At 36.2% G+C, this 13418-nt stretch overlaps 1 protein-coding gene across 2 annotated transcripts in view; it reads left to right on the top strand.

The window, feature by feature from the left end:
* The window catches only part of ANGPT1 (angiopoietin 1), a 169739-nt gene that overhangs the window by 130550 nt on the left and 25771 nt on the right, over window positions 1-13418 (top strand). For both annotated transcript variants that reach the window (XM_063327400.1, XM_063327401.1), the window contains one exon: window positions 1996-2162. In XM_063327400.1, coding sequence (XP_063183470.1) covers window positions 1996-2162 — 167 coding nt within the window. The remainder of the gene's footprint in view (window positions 1-1995; window positions 2163-13418) is intronic.

Here is a 13418-nt window from a genome sequence, read left to right as displayed (position 1 = left end):
GAATAACAAAAAATTTCCTCCATTTTATATTTTTTGGTCCTGTCATAAACTTTTAAGTCGCTTTTTTTTTTTTTAATATTAAGTTTCTTTAGGAGTTTGCAGCTGGTATACCCATGCATTGCCTGGGTGAAGTATTAGCTGTGCTGTAGCTTCACTCAATAGACTCCCTTCAACATCCTCAATAGACCCAACTAGTCTGGGCTGAAGCCAGAGCTGAAGCCAGGGCAATGCAATAAAGAACAAAAGAGAGAGAGGGCTGTATCAATTTCTTGCCAGTGTGTCTCACAGACACATTTCCCATTACTTAACTTCTAGTCCCAAGGAAGTCTCTTAATTTTACCCCCCTTTAAAAAATATGTGCTTTCTGAAAATGTTCAAACTTCATCTTGAAAATTACACTGACCCAATGGCACATCACATGGTTTACATTGATGATCTGAGAGTAAACGTTGTTTGTTAAATACCATGATGGGCAGTGCAGAGGGAAAGTATCTTCCTATCATGAATGTCAAAGGAAAATATTGGAGATTAGGTACAGTCTAATCTATTCCAAAACTGGAATTGTGTTATTGTTTATTTCTTTCCTATATCTGACAGTAACAGCTTAGTAACAGAGGGTAAACTTTTATCACAGGCAAGAAAATCATCCAATCTTTCATTTAATTTGATCAGGAAATTTTCACAACGGTCTTCTAAAACACTCCCAGCACATCACTGTAAGCAAATCAGGAGGTTTCCAGTTCCCATTTTTCCTAGTTTAAGAAATACGAATAAGTATAGTCATTTTGAAAGAGTTCTTCACAAGTAAAGATTACAGTTTAAAATAATTTTTATTGTTTAAAGAGAAAAGAAATGGAGGTAAGAGTTCTCAGGTATGAACTAATAGTTTATGAAGAAAAGCATTTTAATATATATTATATTAAATTAAATTAAATTAATTACATTAAATAAAACCTTAAATTTAATGTAGTAAAATATTCACTAAAATTTAAACTACTTTAAAACCTGGAAGATGCACAAAAATATCGGTGTAGGAATACATTTTGAAAACTAGTTATACTTTTTATTATTGCTTTTCCATGTTTGAAAATTATATAGTTTGCTTAACTGGAAATAAGATCTCTGAATATATGAAATGTGAGGAGAGTTAGGTATCTTAAATATTCTACTGGTGTTTATTTTTAATTCTTAGAAAATAAAGTTACATTACCCTCTCCTGTGCTTTGGATAGTATATAGGAATAATACTAACTCTTTAAGTTAAAGATTTCAAAGCATCAAAACATTTATAGATATCTTATTTCACCTCAGCAGGGTGAGAAAATAATAACTTTGCAGTAGCCAAAATCTTAGCCAGTATGATTTTAGTGGGCCAAGAATGAAATAAATAAATGTTACAACTGAAAATCACTCACAGACATTACCCCGTCCAGCAGGTCTTATACACAGAAGAGGATTTTAAACTCAAAACGTCCTCCTTCAGTTGTGGCAGACACTCAACAGCAAAGGAATGGTCCGTTCTTCTTTAGAGATTAAAACATGAGCTATCATCCACAGCTAACTTGGATTCATTGTATAATCTAGGCTAATTTAAAGTCTTTTTTAACGTTTTATAGAGCATAGCAGAATTCCGTTTTGACTTAATTTTCTTAGCGATAACTAGGATTAACACCATATCAAATGTATTGTAGAATATGACTATGTCCAGTATTCCCATTGAAGGATGCGCAAAGACAGCATCATATTATTAATATCTTGTAATTGGAAAGTGATTTTCAACTGATAAACTCAACTGCTCTTTCAAGTATCAGTTGAACTGCACTTCCGACATGGTATGTGTTAGCGGACTCATTTTAGTGATAGTCAAACTGGAGCACAGAAAGCTATGACCAGTAATTAAAATGTATAGGTAAAATACAATGATGGTTTTATTATTGTATAAAGATTCTACCAATTACAGTAATTACATCCAGTTATTTTGCCAACTTTTTTCTAGGGTTTTGGTAGCCCATCAGGTGAACACTGGCTGGGAAATGAATTTATCTTTGCAATAACGAGTCAGAGGCAATATTCTCTAAGAATTGAATTAATGGACTGGGAAGGAAACCGGGCATATTCACAGTATGACAGATTTCACATAGGAAATGAAAAGCAGAATTACAGGTAAGAATCTATTGAAATTCTTTTGACTCTGCTGAGTGATAAATATTGTTCATTGTTCGCTTGTTAAATATGAGAAAGGACAATAATACGATACTATTTTTCATTAAAAGTGAATAAAGAGGGTAAAAATAAAACAGAAATCTGATTTCTCAGTGATGGAATGTTGGAGTAAAACTAACATATCTGATGCTAACTACCAACCAGGACCAGGACACGTGGTTAAGAAATTATGTACAGTGTCCTATGTGTTTTTAGTTGATTACCCTTTTCCTGGCACAGTTTTAGCCCGACACAAGTAGCACTTCCCCAGGCAACTCCTGAACACAGCTGTGGGATCCAATGTAGCAGGGACTTTTTCCAATTCCAATGCGAGCCAGTCCATGTTAGTTTGTTGGAGAAAAAAGTCTAGCCATACAGACATGAATAGTAGTGTGCCACTAACTTTGAAGGCCAAAGAACAATCCCTAGCCTAAGACTTAAACTTCATTCAAATTTTAATATATTCTTTGTCATGTGTAATAAACTTTGCCTCAAAGAAAGAGGTAGAAATTAAATCAGAAAGGGTGTACAGGCCACAAAAAGTATGATGTTGAGTAACAGAAATAAATTCTGCTATCCATGTTCAAGTCATTTTTCAACAAAAAAACAGAAGGAATTTGATTTGGGACTAATGACTGCAGTTTTGGTTCCTGTCCTACTCCATAGAATTGCAGAATGGTTAGAGTTGGAATGAACCTTAAAGATTACCTAGTTCTAACCCCCCTGCCATGGGCAGGGACACCTCCCAGTAATTATCTCTCCTCATGCTGTCTGTGCGGCCTCCTTACAGTACAACTGAAGTTCCTCTTTCTAGGGAACAGGGAACCAGTTCCATTCACATTATTCTGGAATAAACAGAGAGCGAAACATGAAGAGGTAAAAAGGCTCTGTCCATCTCTGTTGGCCCTCTGAGTTTCAGATTAATTCCTCAAAATTTACTCAAACATATCTGAATATTTAAAGAAAATAACTAAGTAACACAGTGACAGTTATGGAGATATGAATTGTAAGCCACATGCAAATCTAAATTTTTTTTCATCCTTGACAAATGCACTAGTGCCTAGATAAGACAGATAAATGTCCAACAGACATTTTGCAAACTGAAATTCTGTTAGGCTCTTTTACAAATTATTACAAGAATGCATATGACATAAAACCTCTTTATTTTGCTTGCCAGCACCACTATCTGCGATAGAAGCAACTCCAGAAGGCAGGCCAAATAAAAGCCTGATTATTAAGTCATAAAGGGCTGGACACCCTTCAGAGAATGCTATTTTCTCTTTATCTGAGGAGCTGCCATTAAGAATTTAAATGATTCCTCTGAAGCTGAAAACCACAGTTCCCAACCTCCTGCTCGCAGTGCCTTTCCTTCACAGTTGTCGTGCATTTGCCATGTTTTCTCTCAATACCTCAAACACAGAACAGCATATCTTTTCAAAACCTTAGTTGTTGTTCATTTGAAATAATTTTGCCAGACAAACTAGATACTCTCTTATTTTGGAAGCTGTTAGGATTTTCTGCTAGTGACCCACATTAAATTTTGCTTCTTCGATACTGCAAAAATAAGTAATTGCAGGCCGGCTGCACTCTACATTAATTTCAAACAATACAAGTTCACTAAGAATAATAACCAGTAAAAAGACAAAAACCAGTAAACAGACGAACTGGTCTGGGCAGTAGATCAAGGAGATCTGAAATAGAGAAAGGGTATTGGAATGAAAGGAAAAGCTCAAGAAGCAAAACATCTTTCATTTATGCTATGGCAGTACCTTGTACGTTTGGAAGACATGAAAAAAATTAAGGTTCCAGGTCTCACGTTTGAATATAGTAAATTTATTAAAAAAAAAAAAAAAAAAAGGAAAGAAAAAAAGAAAGAAAACAAATACCATGAAGTGACAAAATGTATCTGGGAAAATACGGGAAATCATTTTCATGCTGTTTTTCCGAAATACAGCCCCAACATTATGCAAAGTTCGATTCAGCCTGGATAACTCCCAATTGGTGATTTCAGAAGGGTTCTGTTTTTTCTCTGGGCTGTTTGTATTCTCTTTACTACTTTTTATTAGCCTAAAGAATCTACGATTAAAAAGAGTAATGCTGAACACATGTAGGTTAAAAATACACTTGTTTCTCTTTCAAAATGAGACAGCTCCAAAAAGGTTTCTGGGAATACAGAATAAAATCTATTTATCCCAGATGATGACTACATAGAAGAAAGTTGAGATGAGATGGTGGATACTGAAACAGTAAATGTATAATGATAAATAATAACTGAAGTGGGAAAATCAGTGTTGCACCACATCTGAAACCTTCAATAGCATGGGAGTACCTAAATGATTAATTTCCTTTAGAACATCCTTAGGTTTCTTATCTACACAAAATGATTACTCAGAGGGCTGTTTGTAAACATAACGAAAACTATATCATCCAGTCTCTTTGCAAGCCTTCCACTGTGGCAAGTAAAATCTCCATAGAGTAAGAGTCAGGTTTTGCAAGCCCCACTTAGTGCAGTGTTTCTTAATTGAAGTCAAAGGAATTATTCATAGAATTATAAAAACATAAGTTGAGACTCCCAGAAAACACATAGCCTCTCCTTTTTTACTGTGCAGACTCTTGGTAGTCTGTTGACATTGTTTTGTTGTTCTTAGGAGCTTTACAGATATAAACCACTGCTGCCCTGACTTGTATCCTCAGACCATCCAGAATTAAACAGGAAAAGTAACCATGTGTTGAGACTGCAGGCACCACACTTCATACTCCCACATCTTAGTTAAAGAGAGCAGAGATACTGATGCTGTATTTTGAACAGCAGTAATTTCAGCCTGCACGCACATCTGCTTTTGCGACTCATGATACAGGATGAGCAATTCCAAAGAATGCATGGGATGGAGAATTAGGGAAATGCAATTTTTAATTGGCTGAGCTATTTGTACTTCAGAACCCTTAGAGAGATTGAATACACCCTCACCTCCCTACGACAATATATTCCAGTATTTAGTCATGCTTTTATTTACAAAAGCTTTCCATTGCTGCAATGACTCACTGCCTTTGGTCCTATCCATGGAGGAATATGATTAAATGATGAGGCAGTGCTGCTGAGGTGAGCAAGACTTTGGAATTGCAGTAGGTAGGTCTAGGTGAAAACTGATGATGGACAGAATGCATCCTAACTTCTATGAATGAGTTGTGTACTTAAGGTGATGGCTGACCTTTGATAGTTAAAATTAAGGACAACAGTCCTTATATTGGAACCAACATGACAAAGAGATTAGGAAATCTTATGAGAAAATGAAAGAGAGCATAGACACATTATTAGTGGAACAAGCAAGAGACAAGTTCACAGGAGAATATCAGTTATGTAGAGAAGAACCAGATGTATGGGTCCTCAAAAGCAAGAAGTTGATGGAATTTGTTGCAAACAGGAGACAGTGTCATTGAAATGATTCCAATCACTTCACTGACGTGGTCCTGTGATTCATACAAATCTAGGTCGCGCAGTTTCCAAGCTCTCTAAAATACTATTTCTCTCAAGGCTTTACTTCGGGAAACCAGATTGGTTGTTGAATGCAAACTAGTTGAATGCAAATTCTTAGACTTTATGGGACCTGTTAGCAAAGAGGTTTTTTTTCACTGAGTAGTATCATAGAATCATAAAATAATCATAGAATCATAGAATAGAATCATACAACAGTTTGGGTTGGAAGGGACCTTTAAAGGTCATCTAGTCCACCCTGCCTGTAATAAGCAGGGACATGTTCAACTAGATCAGGTTGCTCAGAGCCCCATCCAACCTGACTTTGAATGTTTCCAGGGATGGGGTGTCTGCCACCTCTCTGGGCAACCTGTTCCAGTGCTTCACCACCCTTACTGTAAAAATTTCATCCTTCTGTCTAGTCCAAATCTACCCTCTTTTAGTTTAATACCATTACCCCTTGTCCTTTTGCAACAGACTCTACTAATTTGTCCCCATCTTTCTTATAAGCCCACTTTAAGTATTGAAAGGCTTCAATAATGTCTCCCCAGAGTATTGGATTTTTTAGCTCTTGTTTGTTTAAGAGTTTGTATATTTAGTTTCAGCAATAGTATTATTTCTCCCTGTTTTCTTAGGCAAACTAGGTAGGTCGCCTGGAGCCAGAGGCCTTGATGTAATGTTAATCTTTGATTTTTTTAAGGTGGACGCTATTGATTTATTTAATAACCATTGTTGAACTAATGTTAGAATTTGTTACAAAAATTTCTCACTTTTCTTTCTCTAAAGTAGAGAAAAAATACTTTTGTACAGTCTTTTAAATTGCACCAATGAAAATGCTGTAATAAGTAAAAGGAAGCATTATTTGAGAGTGTGTCTTTTATAGGGACAGCTGGTTTTGTGCATCTTTAATTTAAAAATATATTCCACAGACTATTGCTGTTTCAGCAGCAGGGCATTAACAGGCCATTGTCACTTTCCTCAGCATACAAAACTTCATTTGTAAATATCCATGTGGTTCTTTGTTATTACCTAGGCTTTTCAGTGATGCATTTGCCGTAAGTAACATATTTTCTTTCCGTGTTAGCAGTTTAGGTAAAACAGGGAATTAGCCTGACTAATAAGTTTTTCTGAGCTTAGCTGCTTCTGCATTATTTGTATCATAATAAACCTTCAAAGGGACCATTCTCAGATGGGGAAGAAAAAATACAGTGGAGGACACATAGGAAATCTGTAGCAAAGCAAGAAAATAAACACCGATCCTCTGAGACACAGTCTGTGCACAGACCCCAGTATTTCTCTTGTCAAATATGAAAACTACAGAATAACTCAAAAAATAGACATGGTGCAAAAATTTAAACCCGTAGTAATTCACTTTTCTTTGGAAGCTTGAAATTCAATTTGCAAGTCTACTTCAGAGGAAATATCCATGCAAAATCCTATTAACAGACAGAATGATATCTGTGGTATGCATACTTTCCATGATTTGAAAATATATTTAATATTTTTTCACTAAACAATGGTATAAAATGGATAATATGGAAAAAAACATTTAATATCTTCATGTATATATAAATATCTGTCTGAAATAACTTTATTCTATTTAAGAACACTGTCAGTCCAATAATATTCCATGAAGTCTAAATACTGGAAGTGCAGGGATCCGATCTGATGCCCATTAACCAGAGGTCTTTCTGGAACCAGGCCAGCGTTGCTATATTATATCAGTGACTAAAGCTCACTGGCAGTTCATGCACTATCTCCAAATGTAAGCAGAAATGAAATACAACGTTTTCTCCAACTAATTGAAATTTGATGCAAATGTACTTGTGGAGTTTATGAATAATAAAATTTAACTTAATCCACACAAATCCCTATGTATACTATCCATCCACAGCTGATCATTTCCCACCTCTAACTACATGAAGCTCATTTGTAGTCCACTATACAATAGCTGTGACTATTCTGAAGTAGGAACAGGGGTTTTCTTCTTCTGTGTTACGGAATATAATGACAATGCCTATATACTGAATACCGTAAAGGAGTGAATGAGGTGCAAATTGTTACAGAACTACGAATGAGATCTTGTAATAACATAGTTCACCGAACTCTCTCTTTCACATGACAGAAAAGCACTAGATGATTACTTTTCTTAGCTTATTTAGCAAATTTAATTTCCAGTTGTATTATGTGGTTCATTATAGGTGTCATGGCGTGAATAATTCCATACACAGAAGACATATTATTTCCTCTGAAAAAGTTAGGTATTTGCAATTTTCATCGTTAGCTTTCTTCGTCTTCAACAGTTCCACATAAAATGGATGCTGCTATTAGTGTTCAGGCCCTTTTGATAAAGAGCATCTACATACTCGGTTATGGTAATATACTTTGACGACTACAAACCCCCTCACCTTTCTAAATCAATTGAGCACAGACGTGAACTGCTTTTCAGACAATATGAAAATCTTTTTTTTTTAGAAAGTCAAATGCCAATTCATATATGCAAGGTCAGCCCAGAAATAATACAATATATCAGACAGCATCTGTTAAAAAATACCATTAAAAGCCCCTAACACTTATTTTTGTGTTTTATTTTGATCACAAATAATGCTAGAGCTCTTTAATGCACCAATATCTAGGATACAGAGGCAAACCAACAGAGGTGTTCCATAAACTCTGGGAAATTCTTTACTTGAGATTTTAGAAAAGTACTGGTAGAGAAACTTTATGAGGTATACACTGTTGGTGGTAGAGCAGCCTTGTTTTCCAGGAAGAAAGCAAAGAATCCAGTGTGAGCTACTCAGAATATATCTGATATAACAATGACATAACCATTTTTGTGTATCCACTCATTCATCAATAAAAGGTAGATATCTATTAGTTTATTTTCATTATTAGATCTTTCAAGCCATCTCTAAGTTCTTGCTGTCTTCAATTTTGCTTTTCTCTATCCTTTTCCGTCAACTGGTTAATTTTCAATTGCCTTCTCCAGATTGATATATTTCCTTCACCAAAACTGGATAACTCTTCTCCATATATTCATTTTCAGGTACCTGCAGAACCCACGTTCCTGGGGTTTTTAATAATTAGGTTTGATTGTGTTCTTATGTTTCTAGAAACTTTTCTTTCCTTTGGTGTTTCAGGGCTGTTCAAGCACATAGCTGGAGAAAAGCTTGTTTTCCAATATGTTCCACCACAGCTATTGCTATGGGACATAATGGGCATGTCATTATCTCCTGTCCAGCCTCCGAGATTAATTTTTTAGGAAAAGGAAAATATATGAGTAACAACAAAAGTATCTTATTTTCCCATAAAGCTTATCTACAATAAAATAAACACATCAATTTAAACTACTGATTACTTGAGGCGAGAAAAAAAAAGATTTGTAACAATTTACTAGACTTAAACGTCATCCTGGATTTAAAGAATTTAAATGCTTATTCACAAATCAGACATGGTTTCCTACAGGTAGGTGAGATAAAGATTTTCAGTGCTAACATTAAAGCTGTTGGACCCTAGGAACAGACTGCAGAACCCTAGCTGAGACACTTGATTCTCTGTGCATGCCTGGGGAGAGATAAGCTCCTTAGACAGAAGCCAAATCAGGCAACACACAGAGCAGAGAGCTGCCTAGAGTTAAACATTAGGAAATTCTGAAAATAGCAAGGCATCCATTTATATCCACTGGCAGTTCACAGCCCATAGCCTGAAGGTAGGAGACAATGTCCTGTCTTACTCAGGAAAGAAATGAAAGACCCTGGGTTAATGCATTCATTTGCCAGAGGGGATCTAGACCATAGTTGTTACTTCCCAAGAGAAAGCAGCAATCCGTGCTGCAGAGGAACAGGCTCATCGATGAAGTTCTGATACTGTGCAGGGAAGAATTCAGTGCTCGGGGAATGTGAGGTACTGGGACATTTATCAATGAGGTGGGAGAGGGAATTCTAAGATTATGCTCCCTGCTTCATGGATTATGTCTCATTTTGAATTAAATGGGCTTTGATTAAATGATGCAAATATATTATGAAGCACTGATGACTATTCCTGAACTCTGACACTACAAACAATTCTGCTACAGACTTAGACTTGTACTCCCTCTAAGGCTCAGTGAATCTTGAACAATTTTTTGCAGTGGGACACGTTGCTGGTTATGGCAACATTGTGAGGGAAACTGTTTTAAACCTTTCTCTTGCTGAGTGAATAGAATCCACAACTCCTACATGGTGGGTAACCACTCAGATCAGTGAGTTGTTACATGAAAAGTGAGAGTACTACTGGTACCTCAACTACTTATTACCTGGTGAGGATCTCTACAGAAAAAAATTAGTGAGAACAATATCATGCAAACCAAGAACAGTATAATGAAATCCCTGCTGAGGGCTACTGCACAGGCACACAAACATGAGAGAATTCTTTAATGCATGTAAGTATTGGCAGTAAAAATATCTATGGAAACTCCGTAGTGGTCTTAACTTGTTATGTATTGTAGCTCAGTGGAGATTTCACTAGGGACAGGCAGAGCATGACAGGGCACCTAAGAGAAAGCTGTACAGGCTTGTACAAGGTAATGGCAATTTTTTTGGTTCTTCAATGTAAAATTACTACTCTCATCTTGTGGGTATTATCTCTATGAGTAATCTATATTGTTATTCTTCTTGCACAGTGTTGCTCTCTTTTAAGCCTCTGTTGCTTTATGCCACCTCTACATATTTATATTAAGATAGAATGTCAAACAAGCATTTTAACAAAGTTTATAAAATCCTGGTGTGAATGGACCTCACTGTCCCCAAGGTAAGAGTTCCCACTTTTGCCAGTAACAACACCAAGAAGAGCTATGTTTCTTTAATTTACTTCTGTCAAAGAATTTACAAAGAGCTTAAACCTACTGATGTTTGTATTAGTGTAGAATTTAGTATAGAAACCAGTAACATTGTTTCTTTGTCTCCACTGGGCTTTGACATGAAACAATTCCTGACTAAAAGAACCTTGTGAAGCTGAGACACTTCTGCGTATTTGCCACCCATGAGGAATTTTTTTATATCAAAAAAATAGGATATCCAGGCATCTCCAAGATGAGATGGCGTTTAAATTCTGGCTATCCATCCCAGGGACATAAGTGATGCGATACTTGGCTCTATTTCTATAAAAAACTAAATAACACAATAGCTAATTTTAAATGTTACAGTAATTTTGTTAATCAGCAGTTGAGTATTCTTGTCACTTTTTCACTGTTTAAATTTACTTAATTCTTGTATAACGTCATAAGTGTTAAAATTCTACAACTTATAATGATTATCAGAATGTAGATTAGCATTGTGAAAATTTGTGTGCAAAGTGTAAGGAATATGTGTAAGGACATGTCAAAAGTTACAGATGGATACAGCATCACAGTGTGATCATTTAGACTTTCATTAATATTTGATAATCACTGAAATGTTGGTGATTTAGGATTGCAACATAATGAATCTATAAGTTTAAGGGTGCGAACAGTACAGGACTGTGAGAGACTAATGCAAAAGTAAAAGGCAGAATGAGAAAAAAAATCTCAGTAAAATTCAGGATTACAAAATATCTATGTATTGGAATACTTTTTTTAATGCATTTTATTAAAAAGAGGAGAAATGTGTCATTCTCCTGTTATCTGTGAATGCTGGGAAGTGGAGTACTTTTTCAGGATCCAAATTCAGGTCCAGCTCAAAATATTGAACCTGGACATTATTCTTGTCATAACCTTGATTAAAACTGAAGAAACCGACATTTCCAAATGCCAGTCCAGAAAAGGCTGAAATGTGGGTACAAAGAATGAGACGTGTCTCTGATTTCAATTTGAAAAATTATGTTCTTCCTGTGGGTGACCAAGAGCTCCATCAGAGCAAACTTGACCACTGACTGTTTACAAGCTTATGATGAATTTATTTAGCATTACTGACAATATCTCCAGACAAAAAAAAAAAAAAATAATGCTGCTTGGAAAGTTTTCCAAAATGTCCACAATTTTTACCATTCGCCAAAAATTCAAACTTAGATTCTCCACAATGCAGAAACAAAGAATAATGGGACCTGGAGGGCTCCTCTGTATGGTTTCCAATGAAGAGATGTACACTGTCTGTGCCCACATAGCTGTTGATTCTCTGCCCACTCTCTGAGCTAAAGAGCAGCTCGGTAGACCTGTCAATGTGGCATCAAGCCCAAGCTAATATATCCTGCCCTTGAGTAGGCTCAGTGTCGTGCTTATTGTGACAGTGCAGCTTCCAGCCAGGATGGAGTGTGGGCAGAATGAGCTCATGTCTGCTCAGAGACCTGACAGAGCAAGCTTTCATCTGCCTGCAAAAAAACATGCAGAAATTCTTAGAGTGACCCTTATTTAATCTAGTGTGTTCGTGGTTAAAGTCTCTGAAGTCTGTTACCAACTGCCCAGCCAACCAACTCCAGGGTCTGTCCCCTCGTGCCCCCCCCAGCCTTTTATCATTAACAGCTCTACTGGCAAGTGTTTCTAGAGCCTGATTGTGAGAACACTTTCTGCACTGATTCACTGTATTTTCAGGATAGTACGAGCAAAACGGTGTGGTATTTTCTGTGAGATCACTTTTCACTTCTATCATGAGTCAAAAAGTCAAGTGTACCTGTGAGGCTTGGAGAGCATCTGGGAAAGGGATCACCCCAGATTTTTCCAGAGTCATTCGTTGCATCAATCTTTAAGAGTTTGTTGTTGTTTTGTTGTTGTGTTTTGGGGTTTTTCTCTATCAAATGGAAACATGTTTGATTTTGCTGTGTCTCTCTCTAAAGTAACGGCAATAAAAAGTGATATTATTAATGATTTAGTTCACAGCAGCAATGCAGGAGATGCATTAGAGCACAAAGCAGAGGTATACACCATGGCTAAAGAGCTACTAATTTACACACACCTACAAACAAATAACAACTTTGACCATCAGAGCACAGAAGTACTGTGGCTTCTGATGCAGTGTAATTTTTATTATTTGGTTGGTCTGCAAAGTTTAAATAAACCTTCTTTATTATCATGGAAGAAGGAGGTACTCAATAACAATGGAAACCTAATTAGAAAAAGACAAATGAGTGCCTGGTTCCACACAGAGTCTAGTCTCCAGTCTTCTGTTTCATCAGATACTAGAGGCTGATGTGTTTTCAATTTTAAATCAGTGCTGGAAAAGCTCAACACACTTGACCCAAGTACATGTGCACCGTTTGTGTTCTATTTTCTTTTATTTAGCATTATAATTCAGTTGCACTGAAGTAAAACCTTTTTGTACCAATCTCAATGCCATTTGAACCAAAGAAGTCATTATTGTGAATCACAGCTCTTATAAGGTCATGACCTGGGTTTTTAGGCAGAAAAAAGCATTTAAGACATACTGATCCTTTTTAGCCTGGTCAGTGTGGCACCAGCAAAGAACTTGGATCATAAATGGGTGACAGTCAGTGAACCTTTCACTCATATATGACTGTTTATCGGCCACAAATGACGCCAAGGGAGTTGAAATATGTTTTAACAGTCTGTTTATATTTTTCTACAGAGGTCTTAGTGCCACATAATTCATTTTGGCATTTTTTAAACTTAATTTTGCATTAAGAAAACCAAGCAAACAGTGAAGCCAATATTTATTTTTCAAATAACTACAAACATTTCACAGAATGTCTCTGTGCATCAGTTACTTTTAAAATTTGTTACCTTTTCCTAGATACTTGCCCTTATAGTGAAAGCCTAGCCTGGGTGTGATAATGGAGAT

This window comes from Chroicocephalus ridibundus, chromosome 2, assembly GCF_963924245.1.
Source record: "Chroicocephalus ridibundus chromosome 2, bChrRid1.1, whole genome shotgun sequence".
In the NCBI taxonomy this organism is placed as follows: Eukaryota; Metazoa; Chordata; class Aves; order Charadriiformes; family Laridae; genus Chroicocephalus; species Chroicocephalus ridibundus.
The sequence above is the reverse complement of the archived record's forward strand: the minus strand, read 5'-3'. Positions and strand labels throughout refer to the sequence as shown.